Source organism: Pseudochaenichthys georgianus, chromosome 6 (genome assembly GCF_902827115.2).
Source record: "Pseudochaenichthys georgianus chromosome 6, fPseGeo1.2, whole genome shotgun sequence".
Lineage (NCBI taxonomy): Eukaryota > Metazoa > Chordata > Actinopteri > Perciformes > Channichthyidae > Pseudochaenichthys > Pseudochaenichthys georgianus.
In genome coordinates, this window is record NC_047508.1 from 32,354,191 (window position 1) to 32,379,243 (window position 25,053).

Consider the following 25,053-nt stretch of genomic DNA (forward strand, 5'->3'; position numbering starts at 1 on the left):
GAGTCAGTGGTGAGGTATTAGTTTCTGACATGACATCATGAGGCTCCCTTGCCTTGATAAGATTCATTGCACTTAAATCATAAGGGAGGAGCTCTTATTGTAAAAATACTGTTATTGTGAGAAAATGAATAGATGTGGAGCCTTTTGTTCTGTTCAGCCACAGGGTAGTCAACTAACTCATCAAGAAAATACAACACGATTAAATTAAAAATAAATAAATTAGCTGTGAGGTATAGCAACATGATAGATGGTCAAATATGGAGTTACTTTAAAACCTGTTTGAAGGCTATTATAACACCTGCAACTTCTACAAATCAACAATTTGAAACATAATCAATTCATTGATGAATAATCTTTCTTTTTAAACTTCAACACCATAACATACTGTATTCATTTTGCTCATCATGTCCAAGTGCATTTCTGACTGAATCTGCAACACTGTGAATATATACTGCCATCTACTGGATGGACTATGTACAACACCTGACAAATGACCAAGGAAAAGATACATTAGTAACCTGCTTGACAAAATCAGTCTTCATATCAAGTTTTGCTGCATTTTGAGACACACAAAATGAAAGAAATAATCAATGGAGTCAGATTTATTAATAAGTCTCAATAATAAAAAGAAACTTTTTTAACATGGCTTACTGTATTTTTTCTACTAAACAAAACAATGAATGTTTGTAAAAGTGTAAACATATTTTAAACACAAACAAAAAGCCTTCGTAGATAAATTAATGTTTTAATTGGGCAGGTCATAACAAATAACTGACAGTAATTCTGACGGATACAACTATTTTTTAGTTTTTTTTAAATTACACTTTTTGCCCCTCTTGTACACACTGATGAACATGATTTGAAATAACTGGATACAAGTGCAATCTATCCACTACATTAACCATTAATTCAGCAATAATAGTGATTTGAAATTAAGAGGAATAACTGAGATATGGAATCAAGATACTTAAAGCAGCATTATTGTAGAAATATTTTTTTAGCAAAGATAGCATGAGTTGATGAACATGTTCTGTTCATAGCGGCCTATGTAACATGCAATCACTGCACGTTTTAGTTCTGCTCTTGTTACGATAATATAAAAACAGGCCAAACGAAAACAGCAAATCATCCAGGGAAAGCAAAATACTTTCTGGTCGCTGTGTTCTTTTGTTACTACTATGATGTTAAAAATATGATTTTTTTTAAATGACAGCAGGGAGGAGCTTAAATAAAGATGTTCAGGGCAGGCGATATGACAGGATGTCTGTTCACTAACTCATGATATGTTAAAGTAATAAAAACATGGCTTTAAGAGTGATGACAGACTCACTGTAAGGGTTCCAATTTCTCTGATCTAGACCAACATAGTGCTGACGGGCTGCTGTGGCCGCCACATTCTGTACATCATAAACAATAGAGAGGAAACCAAGAACAATAGGACTCTTAAAACAAGAGCATGTGGGTGACAACATTCCCATATAAACCGCTGACCAAGCACTGACGTGCCATAAACCCTTAACACTCATATATATACAGTTGTAAAAAAAACAGAGATGACATGAGAATATAAAATAAGAAATACAAATACTCACTCAACACATCATACAAACGCTTACTTCATGCAAAACTAGCCATTTTGGAAAGCTACTGGTTACCAGTCAGACACACCCGAGAGGAGGCCAGAGGCGTGATTTTGAGACGCTCACAGATGATGGATAGCAGGAGGGAGAAGGAGGCGGTGGCGCTGGATGTAAACGGAGGTTAATATCAGGGCTCATGAGAGAAACTGAAAGCTCCACCACAGCAGCCCTGCCCTGGGCCTCTCCTCCACCCTCCGCACCAAAAATACCAACTGCATGATCACAAAGTGGCATTAATCCTTGAGAGCGTCGACCACGCACCCCCCCACACCCTCCCTCTCATCTCCATGCCCCACAGTCACGGGCCCACTGCTCACCAAGTGTCACTAAAGTGCTCTCTCTACTAACTATGTTAAGCTCTTCACTGAGGTCAGCGAAGAAAAATAAAAACAACACATAGATGAATCTCTGCATAGTATCAAACATGCACAATTCTCAGGCTTCCACCAGAAAAACGTCTCCTTAAAAAACACAAAATAATAAGACAACAATGGTAACTTGTAGACTTCTGTCCAACAAGTGTGTCAAAAATTGATTGAAAGGTGGGTGTGTGTTTGTGGGACATATGGGGCGTGATAAATTTGAACAGCTGTGAAGGCAGGAGAGGCTCAAGTGGTGGAGACAGCTGTCTTAATTTGTGTGTGTGTGTGTGTGTGTGTTCATAAGAAAGTGAGACAAGGAAAGAGAGAGAGAAAGAGTGAGAGGAAGAGAGTCCATGCATCTGCGTGTGAAGCTGGCTCCGACTTCAGATCAGTACTTCGGTACTTTGGTATAATCCTCCTGGACGACACTCTGACACAGACACATGGATAGGATCATCCCGAGGAGCTGGAGAAAAAGGAAGTTGTCGACTTAGTTATCAGAGTTGAAACTGAACAATGGAGCCCTCATTTAAAAATAAAGACAAGAGTTGACAGTTTTCCATCCAAACCTAGGGGAACCATTTAACTGAATTTCAGGCTGGCTCATATTTAACAGAACGACATCAGAGTGGTAAAATCCACATATCTACTTCAACTCTTGGCAAGAAAATCAACACCTGGATTTCCAAAAATTGTATAACTCATTTAGCTTTTAAACAAACATTTCGTGTTTTGGATTGACTATTATCTTTAACAATGTAGTTGCATCAGAGAGGGATTGATTCAGTGCCAGTATGAACGGGGGGAATACTTATAGTGACACTTAGAAAGTATAAAAGATAGAGTACACATGGCATTTGAGTATAGATATTAAGATAGTTTGAAAAATATCTGTTAGGGGAGAAAAATGGATACCTGTATGACTGCCACACCGACACAGATACCCAGAATAACTCCACAGTTGTCAAGCAGCCATTTCTCCACGCTGGCAGCACAGCCCTGAAGGAGAGAACAAGAGAGGGAGAGGTTTAGAAAGACATGGAAAGAGGGGGGTTTCAGGGCGATGAGTGGAGAAGAGATGAATGGCAACGTGATCCCTGCCGGACATGAACAGAGCCTTTTCAAAACACAACTGTTGTCTTTGGACTGGGTCAGTGAGTGGAAGAATAACACGGCTTAGCAGAGTGGAGGAAAGCGGTATGAACAGGGGGAGAAACGTTTTTGAAACACGCAGACCAAACAAGAATAATAGAGCTTTCCTGGTGTTTCCACAACACAAATAACACGCCTCAGCTGTGGGTGTTCACTCTGCTAATTCAGTACGACCATAGTGACACAACACCAGTCACACCGACCTGTGTAATATGTAAAGGAGGATGGTCTATTAGAACGAGGCAGGCTTGCTTTAGCTGGGTTTAGACTGTTAGAATTCACTTTGAAAATGTTTCCATTTATATGAACCAGTAGGCCAGGGTAGCAAACACAGGTTGCCAACCCTTTCATAAAGATTCATCATCAAGGGGAAATGTTAAAGGGGCCCTATTATTCCTTAGCTATCCACTGCCTGTAGTGTGTAATGTATGTTTTGTGCATGTAAATGGTCTGCAAAGGCAAACATCCAAAAGTTCGCCTCCATTGTAGTCCTATATATAAACGTATGCCATAGTGACACCACTACATTCGGCTTCTATTGGCTAGCGTTCCAACACATTCTACGTGATAGACTTAGGGGTGGGACATCTCTAAAAGGTCGACCAATCACAACAGAGCCGTCCAGCTAACCAATCAGAGCAGACCGGGCTCTGGTTTCAGACAGAGGGTGAAAAGAGGTGCTGCAGCACAGGCAGGATGAGAAAAATAAAAAGACCTTTTCGAACATTAAAACATATAAACAAGTCACAGTAGTGGCACACAATACAAATATGTACCAGAAAATGAGCATAACAGTGACCCTTTAAACTAACAAAACAAAGAAACACATTTTAAAATAATCGTATGTTCGCCCTTTGTGGAGATATTGTGAATGAAAGCAAAACATACTAAATTAAGTAATATCTAACACATCCGTATAGTGATTCTACATGATCAACCAACATTTAAACAATGCAAACACAGTAAAACTTTCAGCATGGTGAAGCAGACGGCAGGCTGGAGCTGCAGCTGCTCAACACAGCAGTTTCACACGCTGCCTGAGTGAGAGAGTCCTCTACTTCAGGGGTTCCCAACCTTTTTTCCCAAGAGCCCCCCCAAATGACTCCTGTTGGAAGTTGCGTCAGCGGTAATTAAAGTTTAAAAGTCTCAAAAATGCTACAACTACTGTCACAAACTGGATGAATGTGAAGTATTTTGTTAAAGGAGGATGAAAGCGTAATTAAGGAGCACTATTGGAGTGACTTTGATGGTTGTTGGACTCAGGATTCATTAATTTGGATTCCCGATGAATGAAGAAATTAGAGGACGGCGCGCAAGTGGAAACAATTCACAAAGGGATTAAACTGTTTAAAACACAATACTCAAAGTAAGTCGGATTTTGCCGATGTGTTTATGTGGATTCAAAAGTCGTTAATAATCTACAAAATGGAGGAAACCGTTCTGATGGGAGCAACTGTGACAAATAATTCAACTGAAACCAGCATGGACAATGACTATGTTTTAAACATGCGCTTATCCAGACAAGCCTGGTTTGGACACTTTACGCGCAGAAGAAACATTTCTATTAAAGAAAGAATTATACATTTCTGTCTTTTTATGCCTTTACTAGCTACTAACTTGAATTTTTATTCAAATTTATTAATCAATTATTTTTTATATTTTATTGTAACTTAGAGACAAGGCTTTTAGTGACAATCATGTATTGCGTTACAATTATGTGTGTAAAAAAAAAAATATATAAATATAAATATGATATTTGGCCTCAAATCATCTGAGGCCTGGCCTCATTGTTCACCTGACATTCATGCCAATAAATCATATTGAATTGAATTGAGTGACCCCAGACTTATGAACCGAGACGGCACAGTTGGAAAGATTTAATAACCGATCCCAGAGTTAGTCTACTCCATCACAACAATGTATTCACAAATACTGCCAGAGCAATTATTTCCTGACAGCGTTGATACTTGATACTGAACTGAGACGGGACAATTGGGAAAACAGCTGTTGGCTTCATCAGTAAACTCAAAATGATTTTCAACATTAGAGAAACAGACCAGCGCTGCAGTTTATGGGTTATGTACCGTTTGATAGATGGGTGTTTCTGAGGACAGGTGCTCACACATCCCGACGTCCCTAATTTCGGTGCCAGGCAGGGACTCATTGCGACAGGAACACGGGTAGAGGTTCTCGGAGTTGTCCTTGATCAAAACGTTCTCAGACCAGTTGCCTGGACTAGTCCATCCACAGCACTTCATCTGGGGACATAAAAGAGAGGGAGGATGTGAGTGAAAGATATGGAGATAAAGAAGAGGATTGAATGAAAAGGCACAAAAACAAATAGCAAGCTAAAAAGATGAGAGACGGAAATGATTAGTTAAGTAAATTACATGAAAGCAAAACTAGAAATGGATTGGATCAGTAAAGGAAAATCTCTTTTATGGTGTTTGAGCCTAATCTGTTCTTGGCTGCTGTTTTCAGAAAGATGTGGGCCTTGGCAGGAAAGGGAGTGAAAGAAGGAGGAAGGAGATAGGGAAGAAAATGAATAAACTTTATCAGAGCATAGAACAATCAGCTGACCTGTTTTTATTTGCCATGTACTGATTAGTTAAATGAGTCATTTTATCCCAAGTAAAAAGAAAAGAAATACCCTTTAAGTGTTTGATTGTACAAATAGTTTCAGTTGTATGTGCTGAGATCCTGAGATATCCATTCCTAAATCTTACACTCCCAGCTCGAAACAATACAAAGCAAGTGAAAGGAATTTACTTTGAAACCCACAGAGATCGCAGTAGAAAATAGATTCAGTTAAAAGGGTTCACTTTGAGGTCGGTGGGTTTCAAAGTGAGGGAAAAGGCAATGTGTAGCTGTTGTTCTTGTTGCAGTTGTTACCTGTATGTTTCCAAGGTTTTGAGCACTCTTAACAAAAATCAAATCACCTATAACATATTGTAGTGGAGAACCTTTTTTAAAAGGGTAATTCATAAGTTGGTGCAAAACGTGACACTGGCAGTGACATCTAAATACAATTCTGTACTAAAACTAATACTTGAATAACTTAAATAAAATAGGCAATGCATGGCTTGTTTGTAATTGGTTTTGTTTGTAAAGTATTGCACCAAAACGTAGCTAACTAAGGCCATTTAAATGATGTGGTTTATCATGCAGACAGGTTCCAGTGTAAAGGGACGCTTTCCTTTCATTTCCTTCCGTTATACCTCCCTGCTGCTTTACATGGATCTGTGTGGCATTTATTCTTATAACAGTCATTTGTATGGTCATTGGCTAGGGGTATTGATGGTACAATCTGAACTGTACTACAATATATTTGTCTGATGCATTTAGTTAATTTCTTCTATATTAAGGGTTTCGGTGTTTCGTGTACAATCCAGGCTAGGAGTTAACTCACCGTACTCTGAACGTAGTCCCAGGTGTGCTCTGTGGTCCTGTTCTCGCCGGTATAGTTGATTATCATGTCCTTTAGGATTTTGGCCATCTCATATTTCAACTGGAAATAAACAAGAACAAATACTGGTCACTTGATTATACTCGACACATTTATAGCTGTAGATGAATAGTTTGTGTGTCAGAAGAGTAAACAGATTGTCTACATGGAAATCTATTTGGTGAATGGTAGAGACACAGTGTTAAAGAAAAGAAAACAACACACCCACGCTGAATCTTGTTTCTAAAATGTACTAGCAACATCTGAACTTAATGTTTCTTAGGGCTACACCTCGGGTGGTATTGCCCTGTGAAGTCCTGTGATGGGTTTAGTAGGCGCAGCTCCACTCTGTGTTTATGTGTGTAAGACCACAGAGGGGTGGCAGCGATGCACCTTCAGAGCTACAGGAGACGAGTGAGAGCCTCTCCCTATTCTGGGAAATGGCACCACCCTGTCCTGTGGTAAGCCTTAAACACAGGGAGCGCGTCTCAGGCTGCACACACAAACGCTGAGCGATACACACAAACACACATGGGTGCACATACTGTACATGAGGCTAAAAGCTGAAACTGCCTCTGCCCTCCCAGAGTCCTACAGGTCAGGTGTGAGGCTTATCAAAGCAAAAGCTTTTTTGTCCTGGGAGAGAATGACCAGCTTCAGAGCATGAAACCAGTCCGAGAGGTTGAGTGTTCAAACACAACACTCCCTTCACACAGTGCAAACACACTGCCTGTATTATTTAGGCTGGAGCTATTATTGATTTGATCCCTTGTTTAACAGAGTTCTGTGTAATGGTCACCCACATTTTATGCTGTATTTGGTAACTTAAAAGTGTTTTAATGAACACATGTTTTATATTGTCGCCGTTGATGTGAAATCTCCTTTAGTTTCCGCTTTCAGATTATCTGTTTTGTTTTGCTTTTAAAGATAATCCAGTTGGTTTTTAAATGATTTATCTTAAGAAGTGGAACGTTAAGAACACTTCCGCCGTCTGTTTACATGAAAATTCAAAATTCTTTCATTTTTGGAAGTGAGGTTATCGGGTTTGTCGTGACCCGTTTTCTAATTTTGCTTTTACTTAGTGTTAAACACTAAAGTGTGTCCTGGGATTATTATATATCTATCTGTTTATCAATGTCTGTTTACATTTTGATGGACTTTATTTTTTTCTAAATAGGCTCTCACTCAACTCACGGTGTATTGATTCAACTCTGGTGAGTTGATCATCTCGCCTGTAGGCGGTGCTGTTCCCTCAAAGACTTCAGTTGAAAGTGGTTTCTGGTGCCGGGGTGATAATTACTGTTTTAGGTGAGGCAGCGTTTGACATACCAATTTTATATGTCATCATATGACAGCAGCTTTGTCAACACACACACATTCACCATGAACGTGTTTATCTTCCCCATACAACAGAAGAAACAAAAACACCCAGCAGGGGAACCAAGAAAGACGACGATGGAAAAAATATTCAGTGCAAAGGTCTGTTGATAAGTTCTCTATCATTGTCACGCATGTGCTTCAGTCCAACTGATTTATCTCACTTTCCACCTACATCCAACTTCACATCAGTCACAAACTGACAACACGTCAATTTCCATTGGTTAGGGTACAAACCTGTGTTCCATCAAAGGAAACAGGGGGTGCACAAACAGGTTTGCCTCAGCCCATCCCAGCTGTGTAGGGTGAATACCGATGTGTCACCATGTGTTAGGAAGGGTATTGGGAGGGGGACGGTATGAGAAGTAGGTGTTAACGATCAGAATAGTATCAAATGAGGACAGAGACTGAAATGGGGAAGAAATTAGGAAGACTAAAAGTGGATACTGTAAAGAGAAGGAGAAATTAGAAGTGAAATTGAGAATAGGGGAAGCAAGTAAAGAGTCTTACCGGTTCTCTTTGGAGGTAAATTGAAACTCCAGCAGTGACCTGGGCGATGAGGATGAGCAGGAGGCAGGTGAAGTACTGAGGAGGATAAAGAAAAACCATAAGAACAACTTAAAAAAAGACTGACAATACTGCAAGATATCAGTTATGGAATACTCAATAGAGAAACAACATTTTTTAAGCAGCTATAACAGACTTTATGATTTGCCAATTTCACAAGATGTAATAATGACAAAGGGGTAGCATGTAGTCTTGAACCTACAGACATTCATGGCCCTTCTGCTTAACAGAGCTTTATAGGGAGTTTCAGCTCATCGGCCTTCACCTTTAAGCTTTAGGTTTAATCTCACTGCTCTTATTGTGTTGTTTTAGGCCAAAGCAGGCATCTGTTTTTATTGACAAAGCCCCAAAAACCCATTGCCTAGAAGGAGTCCTTTCCCGTTTTACGTTCATCAGGTGGCCAAAAACTCCAAATTGACAATACTCTTGCTGCGTAACTGCTGAATGTTTGAATAAGCAACTGTTGGCTAATACATTTCCCAAATGTCACAGCCTTCGAGCCAAAAAAAACCAGTCTTACAGGTTTCAGTCTTACGTTATACTGGAAAATAAACAGGCAGTAAAGAAAGCTCCTGGCAGATACCTTACATTTTAAAGTGTTGTTAATCTGTGTAGCATTACTAATCTCTAGAGTCTAAAGCCTTATTTATGAATAAAGACATTACAGATCCTTTAACAGCTTCGTGTGTGTGTGTGTGTGTGTGTGTGTGTGTGTGTGTGTGTGTGTGTGTGTGTGTGTGTGTGTGTGTGTGTGTGTGTGTGTGTGTGTTGCCAGCTGGTCACTATCACTCGGAGAAATAGGTCACAGCAGTTCTTCAGTTAACCCCAAGCAGGGTTAACACTGAAGAGTGCACCCATCCCCACTCATGTTGTACCCCCTGGCTTTATCCCTGTCACCCCCCCCTCCCCTCTGTAAACCCACGCATGCTGCGAGCCCCCAGCCCACACATAAGCACAAGTGCAAAAGGGCTTTACTGTCAGCAGGAATCTGTCATGTGTTCTTAGCCAAGCCTGAGGTCTTAAGCAGGTGCATTTAGGTGAATGTTTCCAAACTCTCTGCAGGATTAGAGGGCCACACACACTACTGGGAGTTTTTAAGTTTTATGGATTTATTTAGATACTTAATTTGGAGAAGAGATAACAGGATACGAGGGGAGACAGAGAGAGATGAGGAAGGACTCCCCTGCCAGAGTTATATAATTTAATATTAAAACAAATTTATTTTCTGTGTCAAAAAACAGGACATGTAGTTCCTGTGTGACAATGACTCATATGTTAGATCTTACATACGTTAAATGGCCTTATCTCGTGGTGGTGGGGGTGTTCACCCTGTTCCTGCTTCTAAGAAAGAAGACCAATCTGAAGCATGTTAGCATTGGAGCTTAAAGTGAATATCATTCCTCACCAAACCCAGCAGACAACGGATTTCGTAGATGGCTCCTATGCAGCCGAAGAAGCCCATGGCCATGGACAAGGAGCCGACAGCGATGAGGATGTAGGACGCCACTTTCACCGTGTCTGATGATTCCTCTGAAGAAACAGGTGTGAACAGACAGGAGGAAGAGGTCAACTTACACAAAACCACTGAAAACGATATATGTGTGCTGCAAACTGAACACCTGCACTACCACAGTGAAGTGTGTAGTTATGTTGAGTTAGCAAAAACAATGAACTACACATTTTGTTCCATGATAGAATAACTGCAGCAGACCTTTGCTCTTGTTTTTCTACTTTGGCCTGCAAACAAATGCAACCGAGAGGAAGGCATGCAAAACCATTGTGATGCTTACAGGAAGCCAACAAATGATTCACTGTGCAACCCTTCTTCTTCTTCTCTCAAGAAGGTTTTTAGTTTTTCTCCCACAAAGATCATTTTAATAGGCCACCAGAGAGAGCTGGACCAATGTGCGGTGAGATTAATTGATTTCCCTCTTTGGTATGTAGAGTGGGAGGGCTTCAGGAGGAGGAGGAGGGGGCACGACTGAAATGGAAGATTGGAGGGCTGGAGAGCAGATAAACTGGAGCCATTATGTGGCTGTGTGTTATCTCCGCTTGAGGAGCTCCAGAGAGTCAGAGCGTCTGCAGATGAAGCCAGAATCGGAGCTCTGTGAAATGGCTCCAGCTCCAAAAGATTCCTGGGCCGAGCACAGCAGTCAGAGCTATCAGATAACTCAGCCCCATCTATTTAGTGAAGAAGCTGACAGACGCAATGACTGTTATGCAATGATGCTTCCCTTATCATCCCATTGGCTGCTGATGCTACATGCAGCAATCATCATGTACAGTATGGCCTATGTACAACGAATATGTATTGTTCCAAAGACTGGGAAAACAACTTACTGTAAATGAACCAAAAGAAAGTCCTGCTTCATGCTCAGGCACCACCTTACTTTGCAGACATGCTCAGTCTTTATAATCCATCACGTACACTCATTATCACAGGATGCAAGCTGTTATTCTTCCAAAGATAAATAAGCAATCTGTTGGGCGGCAGTTCATTTGAAAGCTTTACACTTGACAGCAGACATAAATCAATGAAAACTTATTTATTCTCTGAAACATCTATAGGTGAATATATATTTGCTGCCTTTAGCAGCTCGCCTCATTACCGGATATGTGTTATTCCATAGGTATTTTCTTTTGTATTATGCATTATGTACATCAATTTTGACAGCTTTAATTGAAGCAAGGACAATACAAGTATATTTAAATAAACTCTGTCAAAAGGACACCCACTTATTTACGTTAGCAAGAGTTGAAACTATTTCAATCAGTCCACAAAGAGAATTTCATCAAAAACAACCCTCTACTTCCAACTTCTGTAAAGTGACGACAATGGATTTTCTGGAAATCAGCTGTTTTTGGACTTTAGGTTGGACAACATCTGAGTAGTCATCTTGGGCTTAATTATGATTCTGTTATTATAAATGGTTGGTTGCATATGTTGTACATAGATGGTGTAATGTACTGAGACACTTTAAATAAACATGCTAATTTAAAATTCAGACAAAATATAGATACCGTTACAAAGACGTTATTACATGCATTTACGTCGTTGACATATGTTAACGGAGCAACACATGTTGTGGCGGTACGAGAATAATTGAAAGCTCGAAGAACGTCGGTGAACATACGCAGAGAGTGTATGTGGCTACAGGGTAGCATTTAAAGGGAGGCAGACAAGCACAGAGTATGTTCTATATCCAGCACTCTGTTGAAGCATGTTATTTTAATCTTTCCCATCAAAACATACACAAGCACATGCACACATGCGAGCCCACACACACACACACACACACACACACACACACACACACACACACACACACACACACACACACACACACACACACACACACACACACACACACACACACACACACACACACACACACACACACACACACACACACACACACACACACACACACACACACACACACACACACACACACACACAATATCTAAAGCAGAGATAGGCAAATTAAACATTATAGAGGTGTCACCAGTGGAACTTCATTATATATTTTCACAAGTAGATCACAAGTTATTTAATAAGGGTGATGAACAGTTTGAACTATAAGTGAGAAAGATGTTTTTTGTGTGGTTTCCCTGCAGCCATATGATTAAACAAACACTTTAGTCAAAACATACTCCCTGGAGAAGGAGGAAACGTTGTTCAATTCTAATGCAGTCTCAAACAGTTCTCAGCTGTGACTACTTTCAGTAGACTTTCTTGGCATGTTATGGGAATACATCTAATCTGTGGACCATCTCCTCCCACATCATGTAGAATCAGTAGCTACCGGCTGGCCATGGTAAAAGGTGAGAGCTGTCACATAGCCAGGGTGTGAAAACATGATGAACAGACATGTTTACACCTCATAGGATATGTAACAGACATGATACAAAATATATATTATTTACTCTAACTCAACCCTTTCTGTTTCAATTTTAAAAAGCCCTGTAGTGTTTCTCTGTAGACAGAATGTTCCTATTTTGTATTACATGGCTATTATTCTTGAATATGGACAGGGCAGTTTTGTGGAAAAGGCAAACTTGCACAGCTGCAGCTTTATTTTTATATCTTTATTTTAAAATGAAAAAAATGTTTCCTGTTAGAGCCTCTGTCAAGTACATCAGAGTTGAAGAGCAACAGAGGGTGTACTTTACAACCTTCCTACTGTGCATCTGTGCTTTGTGGTTAGTACACATGCACTTGTTCTAAAGTCAGCATGTATTCCCCTGGTTACTGTGCTGTTCTGCCATTTACCATGGCACATTTCCATGTAGGTCGCTGCTAGTTATTCTGAAATAGTTCCTCTGGTGGTTTCCACAGACCTTTCCATTTAAAGAAGAAACAACGATGGTGCCCTTTAAGAAAGCTGCTGAGGCAGGAAGAGGAGGAGGAGGAGGAGGAGGGACTGTTTGGTATTGCAGGTCCTTCTGTAAACATGACCAGAGCCACACATTCAATTTGTATAAAGCCGAAAAAAGGTAACGGTTGACATTTTGCACAGATAAAAAAAAATGTAAACGTCAGCAGACCAGCTTTGTGCATCATTTCTAGAGTTTAAGTGTCCCAAATAAAGATACTTTTTACAACCAGGTTCTTTGTTCATGACTTTGGAAAGTTTCAGAATGAATCTGCAGCATATTTCCAAACTGCTCTGGCTCCCAGACCTCCTTTCCAGAGCTGACTTTTGTTTAAACATAAGGCAAGCTGTGTTTTGGCAAGTGACAGAAAGATAAACGGAAGGCATCATGTCAATGAGGTAAACTAATAACATCACTGTATTTATATGAAGGGGTGAACACTGAGGGGAAGATGCCCTTTTAACTGAGAAATGGGGGTCCTGAAACCAAAACATTCCCAAAGTTCCCCTCCCTGAAGTCTTTGAGACAGCTGCAGAGTCCTCTATTAATATAATTCATAAAGAATGGAAACTGAAAACACAGAGATCCTGTTTATGGTCAGGCAATGGTAAAACTTCTGAGGGGAACACACAGAGTCAATAAACAGAGATGCCTGCAGCTTTTTTTTTTCCTTTACAGAGTGGTAAGAGATTTCCAGTGAGGTTACAAATTCAAGGATGCAGTTAAGACTTGAAGTTGACCCCCCTGCGGATTTCCACAACAATAATAAATGGAGAAGAGGCTCCATCAAGCCTCACATAGGAAGGGATATCCTCAGGGTATCGGTGAAGCAGGATCTCTGCTATCTCAGGAGGAACAGCTGGATTCTCACAACAATAGGACTGGGGCGGGCAGGAATGATGGATACTGTACAGCCTTTACACTAGTCTGGAGATAAGTAGACTCAGCTCAGTAATAACTCTGGAGTGAGAAGTAAACTCAGGGGCTGAAACATGAGCCAGCTGAAAGCAAGACTCAGTACGACTAGTTTAGGGCACAAGGTCAGTTCTGGTTGGTCTTCGTAATAACTTCAGCCTCTTCACAACTCATCAGTCAAAGCAGCGCAGATTTCCAGACTAAATATAGATTCCTCCACTTCTGCTCAGCCCTCAGAGTTTGGCCTTTATCAGAATAAGACCTCCCAAAGTTATGGATTGTAAACAGAAACTAAAAAAAAGCGACTTCTACTTACAATATAGTAAAGCAGCAAATCCTCACATTTGGCATCTTAAAGATGACAATTAGACAACCGTCAATAATCAAAATAGTTTCTCCTTAATTCAATCAAATCAATCCAGTGTTTTACTCAAATATACAGTGAAAGACCAGGAAGTCTCATAAGTCTTTCAGATTGGCACAGTAGAGATGTTATAAACACATCTGGGGGTTGATCTGAATGGGTTAACACTTATCGTCAGACGTAGTTCTGCGACCCGCGTCATATGCCCATCTCCTATACGAGAAGGGTATCACAGTTTTATTGAAATAAACGCTATATTTGACTTCCAACACATATTAAGTTGCCAGATAATAAATTGAAAGGAATTCTTTTTTATAGACTGATGTTGGGAGAAAAACCTCACTGCTGCTCTCGGCAAAGCTCCATCTGGGATGAATACACTGAAAGCATTTATAACCAGATTTATGGCAACTAAGAGTTTCCATCCGTGGTTCCTTGTTCTTTTTCAGCCTCAACTTTCATTATTTTTTCTCTGGTGTCTTCCTAGCAGATAACTTATTGTTTTCTATGACAAAGCTGACAACTTTGTCTCTTAGCTGAGTGCCGTTCGGAGGCTTGGCTTGTTCTTCACCATGCAGACTTTACCATTACATCTGTGCCAACATCTGTGAAGGTGGGAGAATCTGTGCACTGCTGCCACCTGGGGAGCTGAGAGACTTGGCAAGTTCAAAGTACAACTCTGTGGAAACTGTGGGGGAAATAAAGCTGCTTTTTACTGACATAAGATACATTGACATGTGAGCCATCACCTCCCCTGGATCTTCACATAATGTGTCCATCACTGTGAGTCTACAGAGAAGCCTTTGAATCACTGAAGAAGTCATAAAGTTGCATCTGTCAGTCATATTTGTGGTTTGTTCCGAAAAAATCCCTTCGTGGTTCCTTGGGAACGATTCCTATGGGATAAAATCCACATAAGCTCAGCAGAGCAGGCTCGAGTTTATAGCATTTGACAAGCACATTCTCCAATATCTATCTACCAGCTGAAGTGCTATGGGTCAAAAGTGCTGAATGTTATCACTAAAGGGAGTGGCAGCCTGTGTGTGTGTGTGTGTGTGTGTGTGTGTGTGTGTGTGTGTGTGTGTGTGTGTGTGTGTGTGTGTGTGTGTGTGTGTGTGTTAGGGCTGCTCGATTATGGCAAAAATCTGAATCTCGATTATTTGGGTCAGTAATTGATACCACGATTATTAAAAACGATTATCCATTTACTTTGAAAACTAGAGCCGGGACTCGATTAAAAAAATGTATCTAATTAATTAGAGGCTTTGTAATTAATTAATCGAAATTAATCGCATTTTTAATCAAATATACATATTTGACCTGAGAACAGTGAGAAGCAATTTTCACATGGATTTTACTCCAAGTGGTCTACAGTCGAGTGCAATCCAGTGAGCCAGGGAGTTGGTTATTTTCTCAGACGTGGACTGACTTATCCTGGCCCTGAAACCAGTCATCTGGTTGAGTGTGGGTTGGGTCAGGGTGTGGTTCCTTGCACTCGGAGTCGGGCTAACGTCCACGCTAGCTGCTACATGCTTTGCATTTAGGTGATACTTTAGGCTTGATGTGCTGCGGTGATATGCAAATTCTTTTTTGCATAATTTGCACACAACCGTGCTCTTGTCGACGCTTCCTTCCGTCCGTTTTTTAAAACAAAATGTCCCATCCACGGGGCCGACCAAAGCGGTCTCATCAGCTTGTTCGTTGATGTTTGACTATTGTTCACCGTGGTTTGTTGTTGTTTGAAGTCCCATGCTGAAGTCATGAACGTTAGTTGGTGCTCCAGTATAATCGGTACGCCTGAAACTCATCCAGTGAGAAACGTTCCGCTGTGCAAAAATAAGTGCGATTAAAGTGCGATTAAAATGCGTTAATTTTTTTAACGCGTTAACTTTTGTGTAATTAATTAATCTTAATTAACGCGTTAAAGTCCCGGCCCTATTGAAAACATCAATTTAATTATTATATTTTTATTGACCAGTATGTTTTTAACAGTTGATTACCCTGAACTTTAAGCATAATTCAACTGAAAAACCAATACAAATAAATACATTTATAAAAAAAAAAATCGTTTTATTTAGATAAGCCAAAATCGTAATTGCGATTAAAATACGATTAATTGAGCAGCCCTAGCGTGTGTGTGTGTTACTTCACTTACGTAGAACAGCAATGAAGCTCTGGTTATCAAAGAGGACCCACAGGCCAAAGCCCATGATCAATGCTCCGAAGATCTGTGGAGGGGAAACAGAAAAGAGTCAGGCACCAAAAGTCATCTGAAAGTGAAACACAGAATCTGTGCTAGGGTGTGTTAAACAGAGGGCCATACTTATGCTCCCTCAGTCTGTCACATCTGGAAATAATCAGATCCTAACTCTTCACTTTGCCTTAATGTCTGCTTATCTGTGTTTCTCTAAGCAACATGCAGAGAGGATGTTGAGAGGATCAAGAAACCCACTCTGCTAGTTTTCTCACAATTACCAACCAGCCAGCCACAGATCTACAAATCACCCATATCCTTCTCAGAACAGCAAACGGAACAGAGTTGAGTAAGGATAAAGGGGTCAAGATGATAGGAAAAGAGTAGAGAAGTCCCGATCCGATCACGTGATCGGGGATCGGAGCCGATCACGTGATTTTTAAAAGATCGGAATCGGGAGAAAAAAATCGGGGATCGGGAATTTTTTATTATTATTTTTTAATTATTTTATTTAATGTTACAAAACAAAAATGACCATGTTCATGTCTTAAAGTCATCCTGAGGCCTTAGTTTGGGTTTAAAATTACACAACATCATGTATGTGTTGCTTCTTTTGGGCTTGTTTTCATAGACCTGGTTGCTTATTTCTCTCAAAGCTGGCAACAGAGTGGGCGCAGTGTCTAATAGTAGCAGTAAGCTAACGAGAGGCTACGTTCAGCTGGTGACTCGGGAGTCGGGACAGAGAAAATGTCAGGAGTTTGGAAGTATTATAAAATTGAAAGCGAAGGCAGTGTAACAGCCAGATGCAATGTTTGCAAGGTGGAGGTTCCGCGTGGTGGAAAGAACAGAGCTACGTTCAACACAACCAATCTAATACGCTACCTGAGAAACAAACACCAACAACAACACGACGAGTACACAGCGGCCACTCAGGTAACGGCACTGAAACAACCGACACTTTCAGAGACTTTTAAAAGGTAAGAGAAACTGCCCCAGAACAGTGAAAAGGCCAACACAATAACAGCCAAGATAGCTGAATTCATCGCATTGGATGACCAGCCGTTATCTGTTACCTTTTTTTCTCTTATGCATTGCATAAAGATCGGATCGGGAAAAATCGGTATTGGCAGATTGTCAAAATCAAATGATCGGAATCGGATCGGGAGCAAAAAAAGGTGATCGGGACATCCCTAGAAAAGAGTATAAATATCAGCTCTGGACTTGAGAGTTTTGTCCCTGGCGTCGGAAAGCCTCGGAAAATGTCCCATTATGTAGCCATGTAAGGAGGAAATGAAGTTCTATGTAATTAAGAAGGCCCTTGTTTAGAGGTGGCGGGGCTCTGTACTGGGGGCTAAATGCATAGATGAGAGGTTCTGTTAATTCAGCCACTCCCGCTCCTCCACAACACAACAACAGTCATTAGAGCACTGGTTAGGAGCTGTTCATTTGAGGGACTGTTGAGCTCCCGGCAGTCATCATTAGCCCACCACTTCCTGGCTTCACTAGTCTGATCTGTCCACATGGACAAACACTGACACAAACACACACGCTTCCTATTAGACACCGGTTGAGTGTTCCCATCAAAAGGTCTGCGTCAGGTTTATAGCCGCGGTCTCATTGGAAAGGTCTGGACATCCTCGCAGTTTTAAGAGTCTGGGGTTTTATCTAGCCCTGGACTTAAGTGTGAGAGAGGAGGGAACAAACAGAAACCATCTGCTGTTGTTTAGACCTGGCTGTACTAAAGGTACTCTGTATAGTCTTTCCCTCAAGGCATAGTTTCAGCAACATTTCCCTATGTATCTCTCTCTATTGTTATCTGAACAAGGAGGCTTATTCAAATAACAACTCATTCTGAAAGGCATGAAACTGCTCTGAATGCGTCATGAGTGTTTGATTCAGCTGAAGGAGCATAGCACACCTATCCTTCTATCTTAGGTAAATAAAGCGGATAAAGTGGAAGTCGTGCAACATGTTTCTGAGCGCGCATGCTATGCTTTGCAGTTATTGCAGCACTGCCACAGAACACTGATAAAGACATGTCATGACTTACAAAGAAGAGGAGGTTGAAGAGGAATAGAAAGTACTTGATGACTGTGATGCATCCTTTCCCCATGGTGGCACTCCTTCTGGAAGACAGAAATAGATGGAAAGTATGCGTTAATTTAAACATCAGAGGGTTACATCGCTGTGTAGTGGGGGAAAAGAGAAGCCAGACACAAGATAAAGAAGTATACAATAACAAAACAAAGCTAGCTAGCCTTGAGAAAGTGTCTGAAGCTACAACACAAGGAGTGGACACAGGAAAATCTGCACAGTGGGGTGACTGATTAAACAGCTTTAATCTTCAAAGCCCAATTCATTCAACAGCCCTGTTGACTATTAGCCAGTATTAAACAACCCCACCTGCTCTAGTGTTAAAGACAATTAGCCCATTGTCTGTAAACATTGTAAGAGTATAGTATGCTTTTGAAGGCCAATTTGTTAACATAGTTATAACAAACAAGAGGAACCACCTGGATGAGACAGATTTGAGGAGAAACCACAACAAAGTGGAGAGAGGTGAAGTCATGATGACTGTGTGTATAGAAAAGACTGTATATGGTAAAAACCATGACAGCATGTGGTTAGACAGTCTATTGTCATCACAGGCAGAAGGGAACCAGGCCCATCTACAGCTTTGTTTGCCAGCAGTCAAAAGCCTGGTTACAACCACAAGTTAACACATAATTTTGCAATCACTTTCATTCACTATTTTGAGCCAAATCAGTAGCCTATAAAACCATATCCAGTCATATTTAAAAAGGTCTGACTGATGTCATGCAACCACATGACAAACAACATTTTAATGTTGTGAATCAGACACTTAAAGCAAGTTCAGAACTGTAGCTATCTGACGTTTTAGTTTTGGGCATGTTACACTGAGGTCTGCAGTGTTGTCCTATCAGTTTTCCTCTCATTCGTCCATGTACATGTTTGTTCAGATGTATACGCGATTGCACAAGCCAACACATATGACTGCATTTAGTCACTTCTGTGGGTAACATTTTCCTTAACGCCTGTAGGCCAGCAACATAAACACAGCACAGTAGGGACATGCTATGAAACGCTCTCTCTCCACAAGTAAAATAAAAATATTTACCACAACCAGAGCTTCTCCTTCACTGGGAGCACTGGAAGTATAACCAGCCATTGTGGTTATTTGAGCAGTCTGAAAATAACCTATAGAGACAACTCCCAAGATGACAAGCTGTTCTCTTCTCCATCAAAACCGTAGGTTCTTCTCAATGCCCGGGCCTATAATACTGTGTATTTAGTTCTATTTTGAACAATGTAATGTATACTACTTTTGGAAGCAAAAACCTGATGTTTATAGTGTTTTATTTCTGAATATAGGGTAAAAGAATACTGCTACTCAGCACTGTTTTCCTTTACTAAAGACAAAAAAGTCACTCCAAATGATGGCAAGTGTAGAAAGTGGCTGGAGAAAGGGATTTTGGCATCATGAAACATTGCCATTTTTACTTCACTTATATGTTATATTACCAGTTCAATTATTTTGAGTTACTTTGCATATTCTCTTTGGTGGCATTTAATCACATATGACTGCTTTACTTGTTGTCCTTCAGTTGGTTAGTGTTGTAACTGTTGAAACATGCAAGTGGAAAGGGAAGCAATGATATCCCTGTCACCATTTTCTTTCAACATATGCATCACAACACATTATAAATACACACCTAGAAATGTTACCATAGTGTTTACTTCTGTATTTTAAAACTATAGCCTGCTGATTAAAACCAGTTTTTGTATCACATTTCTACAATTTTACTAACAGAATTACTCATCTAATCTAATCTTCTTAAATAGAGTCATGGGTCAGTACCAGTAGGATGGATACAACACTGAAAGAAATACCATTTGAGATGTTGTTTATCATCAAAAGAGCAGTTTTCTTGTTACTTTAGTTTTGTTATAAAAGTAACCAAAAGCTACATGGGTAAATACAAACTGTATATATTTTTGAATGCACCATGCTTGGCTGGAAAACACAATCTGTACAGCAGGACTGTCAAAAGACAACTGAGGTTAATGGTATTATTACTATTACCACGAATACTAGGCTTTTTAATGTACTCGATAACCTAAATACCAACACAATTCATGTTTACAAAACTAAACAGGGCTCAATGCAAAGCAGATACCCCTGCAAAGTAGATAATCCGTAAAGGAGATTGCTGGTCTTTGTGTCTAGATGGTATGCAGCAATGGGGGTCAAAACTAAAGGCTTAGTTATTGTATGACAAACAAATGTTTGTTGACTGAGCTCCCTCCATCTGAAAACAACTCTAAAGAAATTCCTCAATGCTACTTATTATTTTTCCAACAACAAATTCACAAATAAAAAGGAAAGCATATTTTTTTCTGAAGCAGCCAACTGAACATATTGAGGTTTGCTCCAAAGCCAAACAAAACCACAAACCTATACTTTTACTTCCATGCATGCTTACACATTTAGCAGGTACTGCAGCTGCGGTGCCATTTTATACGTTTATTTTTTGCTGAACCTACCTAGACAAACCCAATCACACTGGACTCCCTCAAAGAGAATGACAAATCTGTTCCAGGGTAAAAAATAAAGCCTGGAAAATGCAATGGAAATTCAAAGCAGAGCCAAACGGCTGTTCCAAGAAACAGTAACCTTGTATAACAGCAAGTATTCCTCACACTCAATTAAAAAGACAATGTGAGAGGAGAAGAAGATGAGTAAGCTGAGGCTTAGTAGTACAAAAACAATATGCAGAAAATAATTGATTCTTTAAGAAAGCTGCAAATGAGTCACCAGAACGTTCCAAACTCTGTGACCCCATGCAGTCATTTTTTCTCCCCTTTGTAGCCCCCATTCTTCTCCATGGGGGTGCACTACATTAATAGGCCAGTACACAAGCATGGTGTAGTGATATGATTATGAAGGCAGCATTAGTGGCAGATGGCATCAACAGTGTCTATAATGGACCCAGCATGGATCAACTACAGACCTGGTGTACACACAAAGCAAGGCAATGTGCCAACCTTCGTCTACCACCTCCTCCCTTTATATTCATATATGACCCATTTAAACATCTGTGAGGCCATCACGCTACATACACTAGTATGATACTAAATCCTTAATACCATGCCAGAATCCTGTTTTAACATCTGCAACAATGTTGTAAGTCCCTGTGTTCAGACAGGATGTAGCTCATTATCTCAGTGCGTTTTCCCGTGACTCAAACATTTGCATTTATGTTTGAGAATAGGAAACAGCTTTGGCACATATAGTACATTTCTGGAAGTTGTCTACTTTCAGTTAAGTGTTTTGTATCTCAGCTTGCAAAAACGTGGATAGAGGCTACAAGTAGTGATCATTTTTATTATCAAAGTATTTGTAGGTCTGTAAAGGTTTTCATTAATCTTTTTTTACGAAATATTACCGATCATCTTTTTAATCACAACAGCCGATAATAAACCGGTGGCCATATGACTATAAACTGGCTTTAGTGATGGTCTTCAGTCCACTATTAACAACAGATTCCATGTTTTAAGTTGTAAAAAAGTAGTATGTTGTCACAAATAGCTGCAAATGATAATATTATCTTGAAATCCAATTTGTGCTGCAAATCAACAATGAGTCTTCTTTATCTAATCGCTTGGGGCTGTGTTGTTCAGCACATCATCAAACAACTCACCTCTATATGTGGCTTTCAAAGATACATGGTGTGGGTAGATGATCTGTTAAAGACTTACCAATCCCGCAGTATATTATAGTTTGTAAACGTGTCACTCAGCGGCTAAAGACATGGCTAACTAATGGGAAAGGTGGCCACAACCCAAAAGCTAACAAATGACCATTTCAAATATTGTCAGTTCATAATAGATTGATCTCAATCTACTTATAATGTCTCTAGTAAAAGTAAATGAAACATAAGACTAGTGGGTGGAACAATAATTTCCACTTCAGTAGGTGTGCCTGCTCAGATATTGATTTATGCTTGTAAACCACAATATTGCTAAAAAAGCTTGCACTAATGCAAGACAGCTGAAAGAGCACTGTTGCAACTGGAAATGTCCTCACAAGAAGTACGGAGGCATCCTTCTTTTCTTCTGTATAGCCAAAGTAAATAATTGTCTCAGAAAAGCTCACAAATGAAGAAGCATTCTTACAGACATACATATCATAAAATAATAACATTACATTGATATAATTATAGATCCATCCTTGAACCCTTCGTTGTAAAGTAATGGGTCTGAGAACAAACTCAAGAGGGATTTTGATTAGGAATGTAACAACAAAGCATCCAAAATAGGGGTTTGTTCATTTTTTTATACTTTGAGTATTTTATGCTACTGTATACTCCTACACCACTAAATTTTAGAGGCAATATTGTACTTTTTACTCTACTACATGTATTTACCACTCATAGTTACTATCTACTTGTAGGCTACTGTAAGTAGCTCTAGCTCCCTTCACTACCTATCATGTATTTGAGAAATTCTCTAAAATTGATTCCAGAATGACAAACCAGAAGATTAAAATGCTTGTACAAGTGATGAAAACAGGATAAAATAATAGGCTTTAAATATACTTTGAAAGAGCTTTTCTGCATAATTTTACTTTTGATACTTTAATTAAATTTGGCTCATAATAATACTGTATGTTACTGTAAGGGGCCATTGCACAGAATGAGTACTTTTACTTGTTGTTCTTTAATTTCATTTTAAGCTTAACGCGTTGTACTTTTACTTAAGTGACATTTTTAATTCACTATGTCTCCTTTAAGACCATACAGGATCTGTTTACTTTATCCACCTCTGGACTAAAATAATTACTTTTCACGATCACTCCATTAAGTGAAGCAAATCCTATAGGTTCCTCATATTCATTTTTGGACCACTTGACAACAGCTTTAACATAATCAGTTTACTTATGTTATGAGGTTCTTTAAAGACACTTCACATAGGCTACATAACACCGGCGTTAACATATGGCAAACAAAGTTGTTAACTGCATACACACACAATTGAGACATGACCACGGCAGGCAGGTTGCCAAGTTAAACGAGGCACCGCCATTTCATTAAGTCATATCAGGGACTTCATATCAGTTCAGGTTAACTCTACTTTCGCTTCACGTTTACGTCAATTATAAACTAACGTGCCTTTAGCGTAAACAGCGTCACTAGCTAAAACAGACACACTCAAACATGATGAACGCCAACACTTACTTTAACTTCTGTAGCAGATGGTTGAGGGTCGACCGTCTCCTTTCGTGCTTGCTTGGTGACTACTAAACTGTCTTTGCTGAGAAACAAGTCGTGTGTGCGTGTGTGTGTGTGTGTGTGTGTGTGTGTGGGAAAGTGTTCACACCCCTCACGCGGAAGACTGGGTTATTAACCCTCTCCTGCCGGTCAAGCAAAAATAACTGCACAGAAGCCTCACAGGTGCATTTTCTTTATAAACCAATAATTAATTTAAACAAGCCTTTACAAAGTTATATTATTATTTGAGTGTTTGACATAGTACATTGACGAAACTACAATATTTAGTTCAAATTATAATCCAATATGATCTACAATATGATTCTGAAATGTGCCATTCTCCATATTGCCGTATTGACTACTGTATGTATATATTGCTGCCTGTTAGTTTTGTAGGCTATACTTTTCATTTGATCATATAATGCAAATGATAACAGAAGATGATAACTGGTTATATTTAGGCTACATGTATGTATGTATGTATGTATGTATGTATGTATGTATGTATGTATGTATGTATCTATGTTGATAAGCTGTTGCAGTTAAACTGCCTTTAAAGGATGTGTAGGAGCCATTTTATGGGTGTTGTTGGTGTGTCAGTTTATTTAAGTTATATGTATAGTGCAATATTATTTTGAACACTTGGTGGCGGGGTTTAGCTGCACCGGGTGTATATAAGTGGTCATAGGTGACGGAAAGGAAAGAAGGAAGAAGGAAATAAACTTGACTCAATACATATTAGAAAGTGAAGTTCATAGATAGGGACACGTGGGAGCTTTTTGCCTAAATAACCTTAGCCACACACACATTTCCTGTGCCACACAACCCCCTTTTCACCCTTTGCCCACAGTGTTTGTAAAGAGAGAGCACGTGGTATGGGGAAGATTAGTTTCCCAGAAATATGTGTCCAACTAAACCAGGTAGATTCACTTAGATTCACTGAGAAGAGCTTCAAGCAGACCTGAGGACCATCATGTTATGACATGTTAAACAACCTCCAAACAGAAAACACTAAACAAAGGGTGAGATTACATACCAGATCTCTGGTGTTATTTGTTAAGACATGTTACTTAGAACCATGTTGTTCTCTCTGTTGTGTGGATTGATGTGTTTTGTTTAACTAGATAGTATATTTTGCTAGATGATCTCCTCTCTAAAGGTTACTGCAGGAAGTTGTAAAGTAACCCGTTTGAGGCTCCCAGCCAGCTATCAATTAGTGTGTGTTTACCCGTGCCAATAATGGGTTCTCAAAGAAAAGCACTCTAACTGCAGGGCATCAATGATGCAACAGGTTTAAAGCACACTCAGGCTCGTTGCAGAGGAAACATGAGTGGAGCACACAGCATGTTTTGATTGAGTGAAAGCTCT

At 39.8% G+C, this 25,053-nt stretch overlaps 1 protein-coding gene across 1 annotated transcript; it reads right to left on the bottom strand.

Moving 5' to 3' along the window:
- Positions 1-724: 724 nt before the first annotated feature.
- Positions 725-23,763, bottom strand: LOC117448206 (CD82 antigen-like). Its single transcript, XM_034085390.2, has 9 exons — positions 23,653-23,763; positions 18,444-18,519; positions 16,355-16,427; positions 9,949-10,073; positions 8,487-8,561; positions 6,564-6,662; positions 5,239-5,412; positions 2,918-3,001; positions 725-2,468 (listed from the first exon to the last, which is right to left on the bottom strand). Exons 2-9 carry the CDS (start codon positions 18,504-18,506, stop codon positions 2,391-2,393), a joined length of 771 nt encoding a protein of 256 aa, XP_033941281.1. The 5' UTR covers positions 18,507-18,519; positions 23,653-23,763; the 3' UTR covers positions 725-2,390.
- Between the last annotated feature and the right edge of the window lie 1,290 nt (positions 23,764-25,053).